This window comes from Sapajus apella, unplaced genomic scaffold (assembly GCF_009761245.1).
Source record: "Sapajus apella isolate SASKATOON/1434 unplaced genomic scaffold, GSC_monkey_1.0 scaffold70, whole genome shotgun sequence".
NCBI classification, from domain to species: Eukaryota; Metazoa; Chordata; class Mammalia; order Primates; family Cebidae; genus Sapajus; species Sapajus apella.
Window position 1 is genome coordinate 855,520 of NW_022437010.1, and position 16,179 is coordinate 871,698.

Here is a 16,179-nt window from a genome sequence, read left to right on the forward strand (position 1 = left end):
CAAATATTTTCTGCAATATGTGGCTTGTTGTTTTATTCTCCTAACAGTGGTTTTTAAAGAGCATAAGTTTTGCTTTTTATTTTGATGAAGTCCCATGTATCAATTTGTTCTTCTACTGTGCATTTGGTGTTATACCTTGGAAATCTTTCTGATGCAAGGTCGCAAAGATATTTTCATATGCTTTCTTTCAAACGGTTTCATATTTAGGTCTATGTTCCATTTTTAATTTTTTATAAAGTGGGAGGTAAGAACCAAACAGATGTCATTTATTTTCTTACACATGGATATTCAATTGTTTTAGCACCCATTGCTGAAAACCTATTTTTTCTCCATGGAACTGTGTTTTTGTCATAGACTAGTTGTTCACATATAAGCAGGTCTATTTCTGGACTTCATTCTGTTTTTTTATTCATCTATCTTTATGCCAATACCATTTTTTTTTTTTTTTTTGAGAACGGGGTCTTGCTATATTGCCCAGGCAGGTCTTGAACTCCTGGGCTCAAGCTATCCTCCCGCCTCTGCCTCCCTAAGAGCTAGGATTACAGGTGTGAGCCACAGCGCCTGGCCACACTTCCTTGATTAACATAGTTTTATAGTAAACCTTGAAAGCAGATAGTATGCATGCCCTTCCACTTCGTGCTTTTTTTTTTTTTCCAGCTTTTGCACATCCTTGAAATTTCCAAACAAAATTCAGAAATAGCTTGCCAATCTCTTTTTTTTTTTTTGAGATGGAGTTTCACTCGTTTCCCAGGCTGGAATGCAATAGCATGATCTCAGATTACTGCAACCTCTACCTCCCAGGTTCAAGTGATCCTTCTGCCTCAGCCTCCCGAGTAGCTGGGATTACAGGCATGCACCACCACATCTTGCTAATTTTGTATTTTTAGTAGAGATGAGGTTTCTCCATGTTGGTCAGGCTGGTCTCGAACTCCCGACCTCAGGTGATCCGCCTGTCTCAGCCTCCCAAAGTGCTGGGATTATAGGCATGAGCCACTGAGCCCATCCCAATCTCAATCTCTCTCTCTCTCTCTCTCTCTCTCTCTCTCTCTCTCTCCCCCTCCCCCCATATATACACACACACACACACACACACACATACACACACGCACGCGTGTGAGCACACACATAAAATCAGGGATTATATTGAATTCACAGATCATTTTAAAAAGAATTGGCACCAGGCGCTGTGGCTCACGCCTGTAATCCCAGCACTTTGGGAGACCGAGGCAGGCAGATCACCTGAGGTCGGGAGTTCAAGACCAGCCTGACCAACATGGAAAAATCCCATCTCTACTAAAACTACAAAAACTTTAGCCAGGTGTGGTGATGCATGCCTGTAATCTCAGTTATACAGGAAGCTGAGGTAGGAGAATTGCTTGAACCTGGGAGGCGGAAGTTGCAGTGAGCAGAGATTGTGCCATTGCACTCCAACCTGGGCAACAAGAGCGAAACTCCATCTCAAAAAAAATAAAATAAAAATAGAAGAAGAACTGGCATCTTAATATTAAGTCTTCCATCTCTTGAGCACAGCATCTGTCTCCACATATTTAGATCTTCCTTAATTTCTCTCAACAATGTTCTATAGTTTTCAGTGCAGGAGGTAGAGGAGGTGGAGGTCTTATGAATCTTTTGTCAGATTAATTCCTAACTATGTCATGTTTAAATACTACTAGTAAATGGCATAGCTTTTTATTTCAATTTTTTGATTGTTGTTAATGTACAGAAAGAAAATTAATTTTTGGATATTGACTTTGTATCCTTCAATCTCAAAGTCAGTATTTTCCTGCAGAAGAATACGTTGTTGGAGATAACCCTAGAGGTGTAATGGTAGAGGCCAGAGGTCAGAAGAACTTGCCAACGCTCCTCCAATGATTCTATAGAAAACTTCACACAACACTCTCTTGTGTGTGGTCAGGGGCAGGGGTTGGCCACACACAGGAAAGGGGAAAAACCTAGGTGGTCAACTTGTAGTGCCCACATTAACACTGATCTGCATGGTTGACGTGGTTTGGCTGTGTCCCCACCCAAATCTCATCTTGAATTGTAGCTCTCATAATTCCCATGATTCGTGGGAAGGACCCAGTGGAAGATAACTGAATCATGGAGGTGGCTCCCCCATACTGTTCTCCTGGTAGTGAATAAGTCTCATGAGATCTGATGGTTTTATAATAAGGGGTTTCCCCTTTCACTTGGCTCTCATTCTCTCTTGTCTGCCGCCCTGTAAGATGTGCATTTCACCTTCTGCCATGATTGTGAGGCCTCCCCAGCCATGTGGAATGTAAGTCCACTAAACTTCTTTTTCTTTATAAGTCACCCAGTCTCGGGAATATGTCTTTATCAGCAGTGTGAAAACAGACTAAGAGAATGGTTTATTAATTTTAAAAATCACTTACCTTGATTTGTCATTTAATTGAGGAGCCTGAATTTCAACAGGTGGTTCTTGTAAATCTGAAGAATTCTCATGCTTTGAAAGAGCTTCTAATGACAAAAATTTAAAACAAAACAAATTAAGCATCTCAAGTAAACATTTAAATACACCTTGCAAGTCTTGACTATGACCGATAAAGGTGTCTGACCTTGTTGTGTATCATCTGGTTTCATTTCTGCCATGTTTGTTTGCTGCAGAGAAGCAAATTATATTATGATTTAATTGAAGTCTCTCCTTTCAAAGTCTTTTGAGCCCTCCAAGAAAAGCATATGCATTAAGTTCTAAGATATCAGACACCTCAGTCACTGATAAATGAATTTTTTGACTCCAAATGACGGTTGTCTGTTCCAAAAAATTTATGTCCACCCTCGCAAAAGAATTTGCTCCACTGAGAGAATCACAGACTGTCACAGGTAGCAGGGAAACACTAGATGAAGGCTCAAAAGTGTCTTCAACAGTGTCAGTACTGTCAGGATAAGTGCACATTGACCCAAGCAGACTGGTTTGAAAAGGATGACAACTTTTCTGGAGCAATAACCTCTGGTGTGTTTGCTTAAAAAAAAAAAAATCGTGATACCCTATCACACTTCCACATAACATATTCATGTGATCAGATGTTAAAAAAAAATGTGGAATTGGCTGGGCACAGTGGTTCACACCTATAATCCAAGCACTTTGGGAAGCAAAGGCAGGAGGATCACTTGAGCCCAGGTGTTTGAGACCAGCCCGGACAACATGGAGAAACCCTGTCTCTACAAAAACACAAAAATTAGCCAGGTGTGATGGTGTACTCCTGTAGTTCTAGCTACTCAGGAGGCTGAAGCATGAGCATCGCTTGAACCTGGGAGGTGGAGGTTTACAGTGAGCCAAGATTGTGCCACTGCACTATGGCCTGGGTGACAGGGCCAGCCCCATCTCAAAAAAAAAAAAAAAAAAATTTAAAAAGTGAAGAAAATGAGGACTTGACTAAATACCTACATGCCATGCAATGTATTAGCTACTCCACGTACATGCTTTTTCCCATCCCAAGAGGGCCACCCTGTCAACTCCTAATGCCTCCATTCTGTGGAGGGGAAGCCTCAGGTTCGTCAATGCTCGATGTTAGTAATGTGCCCAAGTTCCTACAGCAAGTAAGTGAAAGCCAAGTCTCACCCTCAAACATCAGGCTCCTTCAGTCTCTAAATCCCAAATGAAGGAATGAGGTAGAGGCCAGACAAGTCAAGTATTCCAAGGGAAAGCTGAGTTGAATGAAAGAGAATTCATGCCGGGTGCTGTTGCTCACAGCTGTAATCCCAGCACTTTGGGAGGCCAAGGTGGGTGGATCACCTGAGGTCAGGAGTTTGACACCAGCCTGGCCAACATGGTGAAACCCCGTCTCTACTAAAAATACAAAAATGAACCAGGCGTGGTGGCGGGCGCCTATAATCCCAGCTACTCAGCAGGCTGAGGCAGGAGAATCGCTTGAACCCAGAAGGTGGAGGTTCCAGTGAGCCAGTATGATGCCATTGTACTCCAGCCTGGGCATCAAGAGCAAATCTCCATCTCAAAAAAAAAAAAAAAAGAAAAAAGAGAGGGAATACACAATTACTCAAACATGGAGCAAAAACAATCTCAGGGAGGGGGTAGTTCAAAAATTGACAGACTGCCGATGGGTCATAGTGGCTCATGTCTGTAATCCCAAAGATTTGGGAGGTCAAGATGAGAGAATCTCTTAAGGCCAGGAGTTTGAGGCCAGCCTGAGCAATGGCGCGAGACTCCATCTCTATAAAAAATTGACAAATGAGCCAGGCATGGTGACAGCACCTGTAGTCCTTGCTCCTCAAGAAGCTGAGGCAGAAAGATCACATGAGCCTGGGAGGCTGAAGCCGCACTGAGCTATGACGACGGAGCAAGGTCTTGTCTTAAATTTTTTTAATTGGCAAATGGCCAGGACAAAGTGGTCTATGAACCAGGAAAGGTGGCTTCCACCTGTCACTATTGTAGTGGAGACAGAAAAGAACCTTGAGCCCCACTCCCTGTACTCACGGGTGGCTCAGATTGGTCATTTAAGGGCAGCGTTATTAGGCAACGGTCATCTTCAGCACTCACGAACTCCACCACATTGGTGGATTCTTCTACCTGCTCTATACAAATTAAGAAAAAGACATTTAATATAACAACTGTGCACACGCTGACACGCTCATCATGTTCTTCATGGGATGTGCCCTCTGGTACCTCTCCATCCTTTGGTAAGAGCTGGTAATTTGTTCCTGCCTCAAACCTCCAATCAGAAATCTATAAGCACAGGCCAGGTGCACTGGCTCACACCTGGAATCCCAGCACTTTGGGAGGCCGAGGTGGATGGATAACTTGAGGCCATGAGTTTGAGATCAGCCTGGCCAATGTGGCGAAACCCTGTTTGCACTAAAAATACAAAAAATTAGCTGGGCATGGTAGCACGTGCCTATAGTCCCAGCTGCTCAGGAGGCTGAGGTAGGAGAATCTCTTGAACCTGGGAGGCAGAGGTTGCAATGAGCTGAGATTGCGCCATTGCACTCCAGCCTGGGTAACAAAGCAAGACTCTGTCTCAAAAAAAAAAAAAAAAAGAAAGAAAAATGGAAAAAAAAGAAATCTGTGGGCATTTGGGAAAACAGCCTTGGGGTGTAACTGAAAAGAGAAACATGCTCTAGTGCAGGGCCAGCTTTGTGGGTAGACAAAACCCTCCCTATCCCCATGTCCTGCCTCCCCCACACCCCATCATTTATTCTCCTTTGTCGTTTCCAGTTGACCCACAAAGAGACCTTATCAGGTGTAGAAAACGATTCAAGGCTATCGGCAGCTCTTCTTCCTCCAGAGGTACCATCAGACATGTGTCACTCTCGTATGACCACAGGTTTCCAGTGACCTCTTCCAACTAAGGTTTGTTTTATAGGAAACGCAGGGTCAGAATTTTGTTATTTCCCAATATACCTGTCTCTCTTTCATGGCCACTGAAACTCTCCATGTCTTCTTTATCAGTCTTACTAAAAAGTTCTGAGGAGATTTTCATCTGACCAGGCAACATCTGAAATGCAAGACAAAAGTCAACTTTGAAATGTAGTCATCTTCAAAAAAAAGTAAACAATGTTTTTAAGGAAAACCTAAAGCTCAGAACAAAACACACTGATAAATCAGAAGTTGGTCACATTGATCAGTTTGTCCTCTTCTGAGGGATCATTCCACTGTGTCTGGCTTCTCCAGGCCCCACCTCCCTCCAGGACCAGCTAGGGATAGCCATTCCCCTGCTCCAAGCACTTCTTTTTTTTTTGAGATGGAGTCTTGATCTGTTGCCCAGGGTGGAGTGCAATGGCACGATCTTGGCAGCCACCTCCACCTCCCAGGTTCAAGCAATTCTCTTGCCTCAGCCTCCTGAGTAGCTGGGATTACAGGCGCGTGCCACCACGCCCAGGTAATTTTTGTATATTTTTAGTAGAGATGGAGTTTCACTATTTTGGCCAGCCTGGTCTTAAACTCTTGACCTTGTGATCCACCTGCCTCAGGCTCCCGAAGTGCTGGGATTACAGGCATGAGCCATTGCCCCAAACACTCTTTCCTGGTATCTTCCCAGCCTCTCCTGTCTCTGTCCCACATCTCACCCCCTCGGTAATGTCTAACCCCTGCTTCTCTCAGGTACTGAGTCTTTCAGATGACTCTGTAGTGATTTCCCGACTGTAGGGTCCTCAGTCCAAGCCCTTTCTCACAGAGGGCACCTATTCTAGGGAACTGCAGCTTTATCACAAGAAAACACTCATTCTCCCCTCAAAACACATTATTCATTTTGTGAAATGTGGAAAGACATGTGATTTTGATATTTTTGTGAGTTAAGGTAAACTTGTTGTGTCAGAACGTATGTCATGTGATGGAGGAGGTGTTTTTTATCAAGTGACTGATCTCATCCTCATCCTCAACCATGAAATGGCCTTTTTGTAAAAAGACCATGTCATTAAAATAGGTTGAGTTTTTGGAAATTATTTTCAGAGCACTTTACTACATATAAACACCATCACGTACAAATCAAACCAAAAGGAACCCAGCCCGAGACTTCCTCATTCAGGTCTCTGAGCTCTTCATTCACTCCCTATGGGCCATTACCACAGTATTTTTTGCCTTTTGTTACAAATTTCTTTGCCCCGTCTACTGTCTGTGATACAGAAAGGATTCATATTCCTGTCAAAAAATAGGAAACATTATAGTCAGAGAGACACAGGCCACAGCAATCTAGAAAGGTACAGACCATTTCCACAAGATGAGACCAACAGGTACAATTGCAAAAGGAAGTCCCTCTGAAACTCTATTCTTAATGACTCCCTGATACGGTTTGGCTGTGTCCCCACCCAAATCTCATCTTGAATTGTAGCTCCCATAATTCCATGTGTCATGGGAGAGACCCAGTGGGAGGCAATTGAGCCATGGGGGCAGATCTTTCCCATGCTGTTCTCATGATAGTGAGTAAGTCTCACAAGATCTGATGGTTTTATAAAGGGGAGTTCCCCTACACAAGCTCTCTTGCCTGCCACCATGTAAGATGTGACTTTCCTCCTCCTTTGCCTTCTGCCATGATTTTGAAGCTTCCCCAGCCATGTGGAATTGTGAGTCCATTAAACGTCTTTCCTTTAAAAATTACCCAGTCTCGAGTATGTCTTTATTAGCAGTGTGAGAACAGAGGAATGCACTGCCCCCAGGTCCGGGGGAGCTGAGAGAGAAGGAAATGCCAGTGTCCTCAAGACTCCAGGGAGAAGGTGAAAGAGGGTGATAATATCCTAGAAAACCTTTCAGCTGTTCACAATAAGTAGAATAAGGCATTTCAAGGAACAGAGAGCCTTTCTGTCCTACCTTATCAAGACAATGGCCCATGAAAGGGAAAAATGGATTCAAACCCAGAACTCTCAACTCTTTTTACATGGCATTCAAAAGACCAGGTTTTCTGCTTGATCAAATACCCACATCGAAACCCAACAAGAACATTTAATAGACATGAAACATATTAAAACATTTAAAAATAATCCAAAAGAATGAAACCTGCCACCTGCTTATCTTCTCCTAAAGCTTGAATGGAAGCTTGTGATATGTCGATCTGCAAATCAAAATGGATTTCTATCTTCATGACTTCTTTGTAACTGATAAGGATAGGGTTCTTCAGGTAAATGATAAGCATCTTTATCTTCTCAGTTTCTAACAGAAAATATGGAATATCAATGGATAGCAACATATTTCAATATTTTAAAATTTTGTAATTTTAAATAACTGCACTGGGGTATTTGTCTAGATTTTTCTGTGGTAAGAGATTGAAAAGAAATCATATTAAGTAACATTACATTGAAATTGTTCTTTACATTTACATGTGTATTTACACATATACACATACTATATGATTAAGTGGTTGATCTTGCAAACACTGGAAGTAACTTACCTTAGCAGCAAAGAATTGAAGATAGTTTTGTCTTCTGCAATTCCGTTTTTTAAGAGCATTTTGTTTATACAAAGCTATCATCTGCAACAGGTATTTTATTGCCAAATACGCTAAGCACAATATTCACTCTCTCTCTGAAATTCTACTTATTTTTAAAATTGAAAATGAAACTCACTGTCCCCAGTGTGCAAAATGGAATAATCTACCACCATTTCAATGGACTTCGCTTGAAGAAGAGACAGAAACACCTTAGAAAGAAGTCTGTGTCTCAGACAATAGCCTCCTTGCAGGCTCCCACCAGGTCATCAGCCCTTTCCTGACAAATTGTAATCAGGCTTAGAAGAGAAAATAGCTTAGACCAAATTTACGAAGGGTCTAACAATAAGCCACGTTAAATACAAGGTAAGTTGGAAGAAGCAAAGGCAGCTAAGTACAGGAAAGAACAGGCAAAGTTAATGGCCACAAATTAATGAGAAGGGAAAGAAGAAGAAAAAAAAAAAGAGTGAAACATACATGGGTCTAAATCTGTGAAGTCCAACTCATCAGAGTACTCAAAGCCTGCCTAGCACCAACTGAGATGCTCTGTAAGCATAAAATACACATCAGATTACGAAGACTCAGTACACAGAAGGAGAATGTAAAATGTGTCACCAATAACTTTAAAACATTGATTATATGTTAAAATGATATACTGGATTAAATATATTACTAAAATTAATCTATTTTTTTCTTTAATGTGACTACTAGAAAGTTTTAAATATCTGGCTCACATTATATTTATATTTCTATAGGACAGTGTTGGTCTAGAGTACAGCTCCCCAAAATATTAATCTTACTGGACATTTTACTCATCAATGCAGGGAAAGTCTATAAAACCCTGCAACAAAAGTAATCTTAAATATCTTAAAAAGTAACTAGCTAATTTGGCTGTGGGGATCCATGCAAACAGATAAGGGTCAGAAGAAACACCTCGAGGGCTACATGCTACATTGTCAGCTCCTTAGCCGGGAGGGCTATGATACAGAATAAAAGTCTTACTTACAGAGTTTACTAGAAAATCATCCATTTATTTGGCCATAAGAACGGAAACACTGATACCTACTTCCTGTAGAACTTGTGCAACACTTTATATGTTAAAAACCATGAGCCACAGAAATGTGCCATATTCATGAAGTTACAAAATATTAACTTTGGCAAGTTGATTCCTGGGAGCTATAACTGAGGATTCATATTCTTAAACAAAATAATAAATTATTTTTACTTTTTTCCTTTTCCCTCCCTCTTAGCTCTTTAGGAATGCAATTATGAAAAAAAAAAAAAAAAAACATTAAAAAGTGGGCAAAGGACATAAACAGACACTTCTCAAAGGAAGATAGCCATGCAGCCAACATATTAAAAAAAATGCTTACTATCACTGATCACCAGAGAAATGCAAATCAAAACCACAATGAGATACCATCTCACATCAGTCAGAATCATTATTATTAAAAAGTCAAACAACAGATGCTTGCAAGGATGTGGAGAAAAAGGAACACTTTTACACTGTTGGTGGGAGTGTAAATCAGTTCAACCATTGTGGGAGACAGTGTGGTGATTCCTCAAAGACCTAGAGAAAGAAATACCATTTGACCCAGCAATCCCATTACTGGGTATATACCCAAAGGGATATAAATCATTCTGTTATAAAGATACATGCACACATATATTCATTGCAGCACTATTCACAATAGCAAAGACATGAATGAACCTAAATGCCCATCAGTGATAGAATGAATAAAGAAAATGTGGTACATAGACACCATGGAATACTATGCAGCTATAAAAAGGAACAAGATCATATCCTTTGCAGGGACATAGATGGAGTTGGAAGCCATTAACCTCAGCAAACATTGGAAAAGAAAAACAAACACCACAGGCTCTCACTTATAAGTGGAAGCTGAATGATGAGAACACATGGACACATGGTGAATAAAAACATACACTGTGGGGCTGGCTATGTTGGGGGAGAACATCAGGAAAAGTAACTAATGGATGCTGGGCTTAATACCTAGGTGATGGGATGGTCTGTGTAATAAACCACTATGGCACACATTTACCTATGTAACAAACCTACACATCCTACACATGTACCCATAAACCTAAAAAAAAAAATGCTGGAGAAAAAAATTATAACATTTACCTTTTTTCCATCAGGCACTCCCTGTGCTGTAAGCTCATCTAACTATATGCTTGCTTAGAAATTCTAAGGAGGCCAGCTGCAGTGACTCATGCCTATAATCCCAGCACTTTGAGAGGCCAAGGCGGGTGGATCACTTGAGGTCAGGAGTTCAAGACCAGCCTGGCCAACATGGCAAAACCCCATCTCTACTAAAATACAAAAATTAGCCGGGTGTGGTGGTATGTGCCTGTAATCCCAGCTACTTGGGAGGCTAAGGCAGGAGAATTGCTTGAACCTGGGAGGCAGAGGTTGCAATGAGTCAAGATCGTGCCACTGCACTCCAGCCTGGGCAACAGAATGAGACTCTGTCTCAAAACAAAACAAAACAAAAACAAAAAGGAATTTTAAGGACCAAATTTGAACCAAACCAGGCACCTCCTGAGATTCTCCCCACCAGGAGAGACAACAGTTAATGTACAACCTAGTTCTGCCCATGATGGCACCAGTCAGACCACCTGATAGATAAGACATCAAACCAAGTCATGGAGCCCCCACACTTCCTCACTCTCTCCCTTACATGTCATTCATGCCAAGTCCCCCTTATAAGCCCTGGCTTTCTTGCTCACCCACTGCCTGGAAACAGACTTGGTGCTGTTGGGAGTAGGGGCACAGTGGGAGTGAGACCCACCTTTTGTATTGCATGGGAGCTGGATGAGGCCTGTGACTGCAGGCTTTCCCCCACTTCCCTGACAATCTGCATGACTCAGCAGAGACAGCCATAATCCTCCTAGGAACATAACTCCATTGACCTGGGAACCTCACCCCTATCCCCAACAGCAGCTGCAGGAAGACCCGCCCAAGGAGCGCCTGAATTCAGACACACCTAATCCCGTCCACACCCAGTGGTCCTTCCTTACCTATCCTGGTAACTGAAGACTAAGGGCATATACTCTTGGGAGTTCTAGGGCCTCACCCACCCCTGTTCCTCCCCATTGTACCACAGCTGATGCTCTCTGGAAAGCGCCACCTCCCAGCGGAAGGCCGACCAGAACAAATATAGTGCATTAAACCACCAAAGCTAAGAACCATCACAGAGTCTGTTTCACCCACCCACCACCTCCATCAGAACGGGTACTGACATCCATGGCTGAGAGACCCATAGACAGTTCACATCACAGAACTCTGTGCAGACAACCCGCCAGTACCAGCCTGGAGCCTGGTAGACTTGCTGGCTGGCTAGACCCAGAAAAGAGATCACAATCACTATGGCTTGGCTGTCAGGAAGCCACATCTATAGGAAAAGGGGAAGAGGACTACATCAAGGGCACACCCCATGGGACAAAAGAATCTGAACAACACCCTTCAGCCCTAGACCTTCCCTCTGACACAGCCTACCCAAATGAGAAAGAACCAGAAAACCAATTCTAGTAATATGGCAAAACAAGTTTCTTTAACACCCCCCAAAAATCACACTAGCTCACCAGCAACAGATCCAAACCAAGAAGAAATCCCTGATTTACCCGAAAAAGAATTCAGGAGGTTAGTTATTAAGCTAATCAAGGAGGCATCAGAGAAAGGTGAAGCCCAATGTAGGGAAATCAAAAACATGATACAAGAAGTGAAGGGAGAACTATTCAATGAAATAGCATAAATAAAAAACAATCAAAACTTCAGAAAACAATGGACAACTTACAGAAATGCACAACGCTCTGGAAAGTCTCACCAATAGAACTGAACAAGAAGAAAAAAATGTTGGCCAGGCACAGTGGCTCACGCCTGTAATCCCAGTACTTTGGGAGGCCAAGGTGGGCAGATCATAAGGTCAGGAGATTGAGACCATCCTGGCCAACATGGTGAAATCCCATTTCTACAAAAAATACAAAAATTATCTGGGTGTGGTGGCGCATACCTGTAATCCCAGCTACTCGGGAGGGTGAGGTACAAGAATTGCTTGAACCCAGGAGGCAGAGGTTGCAGTGAGCTGAGATCACACCATTCCACTCCACCCTTGCAACAGAGCAAGACTCCGTCTCAACAACAACAACAACAACAAAAAAAAAAAAAAAAAAAAAAGAACTCGAAGACAAGGTCTTTGAATTCATCCAATACAACAAACACAAAGAAAAAAGAATAAGAAAATACCAACAAAGCCTCCAAGAGTATGGAATTATGTCAAATGATCAAACCTGAGAATAATTGGTGCACCCAAGAAAGAAGAGAAATCTGTAAGTTTGGAAAATATATTTGGGGGAATAATCAAGGAAAACGTCCCCAGCTTTGCTAGAGATCAAGACATCCAAATACAAGAAGGACAAAGAACACCCAGGAAATTCACAGCAAAAAGATCCTTGCCTAGGCACACTGTAATCAGGTTTTCTAAAGTTAAGATAAAGGATAAAATTTTAACAGTTGTGAAACAAAAGCACCAGGTAACCTGTAAAGGAAAACCTATTAGATTAACAGCAGATGTCTCTGCAGAAACCCTACAAGCTAGAAGGGATTGGGCCCTATCTTTAGCCTCCTCAAACAAAGCAATTATCCGCCAAGAATTTTGTATCCAGTGAAACTAAGCTTCACATATGAAGGAAAGATAAAATCCTTTTCAGACAAATAAATGCTGAGAGAATTCGCCACTACCAAGCCACCACTATAAGAACTGCTAAAAGGAACTCTAGATCTTGAATCCTGGAAACACATCAAAACAGATCCTCTTTAAAGCATAAATCACACAGAACCTATAAAACAAACATACAATATTAAAAAACAAAAACCAAGGTATATAGGCAACAAATAGCATGATGAATGGAACAGTACCTCACATCTCAATCCTAACATTGAATGTAAATGGCCTAAATGCTCCACTTCAGAGATACAGAATTGCAGAATGGATAAGAATTCACTAACCATCTATTTACTGCCTTCAAGAGACTCACCTAATACATAAGGACTCATATAAACTTAAGGTAAAGGGGTTGAAAAAGACATTTCACATAAATGGACACCAAAAGCAAAGAGGAGTAGTATTCTTTATATCAGACAAAGCAAACTTCAAAGCAACAGCAGTTAAAAAAGACAAAAAGAGAGAGGAGCTCCAAGATGGCTGAATAGACACAACTCTGGTGCACAACACCCAGTGAGAGAGATGCAGAAATCCAGAGATCTCCCAGCTCCAACTGAGGTACCAGGGGCATTTCAATGGGTCTGGTCCTATGATAAGCAAAGCACAGGCAAGGTAGAGCGAGGTGGGGAGGTGTGCTGCTTCACTCAGAAAGTGCATCTGACTGGCGAGTCGGAGGCTCGCCCTCTGACACTTCGGTCCAGATACGGCACTTCCCCCAATGCCTCAGCAATACCCAGAACAGGGGATCTTTGCCAGTCAAGCACCGAGAATTACAAGTGCGGAGTTGAATAATAATCCAGGACGGTGTCCTGGATTGGTCCATAGACCTAAACACATGCATAAGCCCAAAAGGCGGCTGGGAGAGGCTGTGGACTGAGCTATCGCCCGTTCCCCATGCCCAGAAAGAGAGGGAGCTGTTAGCAGGAGGATGGACCGAGCAGCTCTATGGGCCCCTACCCCATGACCGGAGAGAGAGGAAGCTGAAGGGAGGAGACAGCCTGGCATGGCTGGGTGGGTCCCTACCCTCCCCAAGCCCCAGAGGGCTGAAGCTCTGACTCTAGAAGGTTGCGCAGCCAGTGCCACAGTCTCAGCTGAACCCTGAATGATCCAGCCCAGTGGAGGAAGGGTACAACCCACCATTAGAGGGGTGGGACTGGGCTTCATGTTTTAACAATGGGACAGTGTTCTTGACGACCCAGCAGTGCCTACAGGTCAGCAGAAGAGGCAGGCCTAATCTCCCAGTATAAACAAAAAAGACACAGGAAGCTTCCCTAGTAACCTGAAGGAGTCCCTAGAAATCCAGCAGCGCATCGACAGGCAGACAAGCAACCTCATCAAGCAGCTCCCTGACACCACAGCCAGGTAAATCCACGAAGATGGGAAAAAACCAGCGCAAAAAAGATGAAACCATCAAAGACCAGAACACCTCTTCTCCTTCAAGGGATCACAGCTTGACCGAGAAGGAGTGCAACGAATTGACAGAAACAGGCTTCAGAAGGTGGATAATAACAAACTTTTTGGAGCTAAAGGAACACGTTCTAACTCAATGCAAAGAAACCAAAAACCTTGAAAAAAGGTTAGACGAAATGCTAACTAGAATAACCAGCTTAGAGAAGAACATAAACAACTTGATGGAATTGAAAAACACAGCACGAGAACTACATGAAGCAAACACAAGTTTTAACAGCCGAATTGATTAAACAGAAGGATATCAGACATTGAAGATCAACTCAATGAAAAAAAAGAGAAGGCAAGACAGGAGAAAAGAGTGAAAAGAAGTGAACAAATCCTCCAAGAAATATGAGACTACGTGAAAAGACCTACTCTACACTTGATCAGTGTACCTGAATATGATGGGGAGAATGAATCCAAGCTGGAAAACACGCTCCAGGACATTATCCAGGAGAACTTCCCAAGCCTAGCAAGGTGGTCCAACATTCAAATTCAAGAAATACGCAGAACTCCACAAAGATATTCCTCAAGAAGAGCAACCCCAAGGCACATAATCGTTAGATTCACCAGGGTTGAAATGAAGGAAAAAATGCCAAGGGCAGCCAGAGAGAAAGGTCAGGTCACCCACAGAGGGAATCCAGTCAGACTCACAGCAGATCTCTTGGCAGAAACCCTACAAGCCAGAAGAGAGTGGGGGCCCAATATTCAACATCCTTAAAGAAAAGAACTTTCTTTTTTTTTTATTTTTTTTATTTTTTATTTTTAAAACCAGAACATTTATTGCGTGACTAATCGGTGAAATCCTTAAGATGAACTGGATGCCGCAACAGCTGCCCTCTTGGGTTTAGGTGTTGTTCCTTCATGGAATCCATGCCTGAATCTGCGGTATACAATTTTTAGGTGCCTCATTCGACCAGTCCCGGTGGTATTTCATCTTTTAGCCTTGGCACTCCAGTTATACTTTCTCTTGCGCTTGGCTGGGTAGCCACATTTGCCGCAGGTAGACTTCTGAAGGTGGTAGGCCTTAGAGCCACAGCGGCGGCACAACGTGTGCGTCTTATTACGACGCTTCCCAAACGATGACGTTCCCTTCGTCATATTGCTTCTGCCAAGAAAAGCACTTTCAACCCAGAATCTCTCTATTTTTTTTTTCCTTTTTCAACCCAGAATCTCATATCCAGCCAAACTAAGCTTCGTAAGTGGAGGAGAAATAAAATCCTTTACAGACAAGCAATTACTGACAGATTCTGTCACCAGCAGACCTGCCCTACGAGAGCTCCTGAAAGAAACACTAAGTACAGAAAGGAACAGGTACCAGCCACTGCAAAAGCAAACCAGTTGGCAAAGACCAAAAATGCAATGAAGAAAATGAGTCAACTAATGGGAAAGAAAACCAGCCAGTAACAAAATGGCAGGATCAAATTCACACATAACAATATTAACATTGAATGTAAACGGCCTAAATGCCCCAATCAAAAGACACAGACTGGCAAACTGGATAAAAAGTCAAGACCCATAGGTGTGCTGTATTCAGGAAACCCATCTCACATACAAAGACACACAGAGACTCAAAATAAAGGGATGGAAGAAGATTTACCAAGCAAATGGAGAACAAAAAAAGCAGGGGTTGCAATCCTAATCTCTGATAAAATGGACTTCAAAACCAACAAAGATCAAAAGAGACAAAGAAGGACACTATATAATGGTAAAAGAATCAATCCAACAAGAAGAGCTAACTGTCCTAAATATATACACCCCCAACACAGGAGCACCCAGATACATAAAGCAAGTTCTTAATGACCTAAAAAGAGATTTAGACTCCCACACAATAATAATGGGAGATTTTAACACTCCACTGTCAATATTAGACAGATCAATGAGACAGAAAATTAACAAGGACATCCAGGACTTGAATGCAGAGATGGACCAAGCGGAGCTAATAAATATATCCAGAACACTCCACCCCAAATCCACAGAATATACATTTTTCTCAGCACCACATTGCTCTTATTCTAAAATTGACCACATCATTGGAAGCAAATCACTCCTCAGCAAATGCAAAAGAACGCAAATCATAACAGTCTATCAGACCA

At 42.3% G+C, this 16,179-nt stretch overlaps 1 protein-coding gene and 1 pseudogene across 2 annotated transcripts in view; both read right to left on the bottom strand.

The window, feature by feature from the left end:
* Positions 1 to 16,179, bottom strand: part of SYCP2L (synaptonemal complex protein 2 like) — a 92,350-nt gene that overhangs the window by 48,063 nt on the left and 28,108 nt on the right. The window contains exons 13-17 of the mRNA XM_032249951.1: positions 7,473 to 7,618; positions 5,378 to 5,471; positions 4,454 to 4,551; positions 2,577 to 2,619; positions 2,394 to 2,478 (exon numbers count right to left, since the gene is read on the bottom strand). Coding sequence (XP_032105842.1) covers positions 2,394 to 2,478; positions 2,577 to 2,619; positions 4,454 to 4,551; positions 5,378 to 5,471; positions 7,473 to 7,618 — 466 coding nt within the window. The remainder of the gene's footprint in view (positions 1 to 2,393; positions 2,479 to 2,576; positions 2,620 to 4,453; positions 4,552 to 5,377; positions 5,472 to 7,472; positions 7,619 to 16,179) is intronic.
* On the bottom strand, positions 1,510 to 15,200 carry LOC116531259 (annotated as a pseudogene). Its single transcript, XR_004260339.1, has 2 exons — positions 14,856 to 15,200; positions 1,510 to 1,519 (listed from the first exon to the last, which is right to left on the bottom strand). The product of XR_004260339.1 is annotated as a 60S ribosomal protein L37 pseudogene (transcript).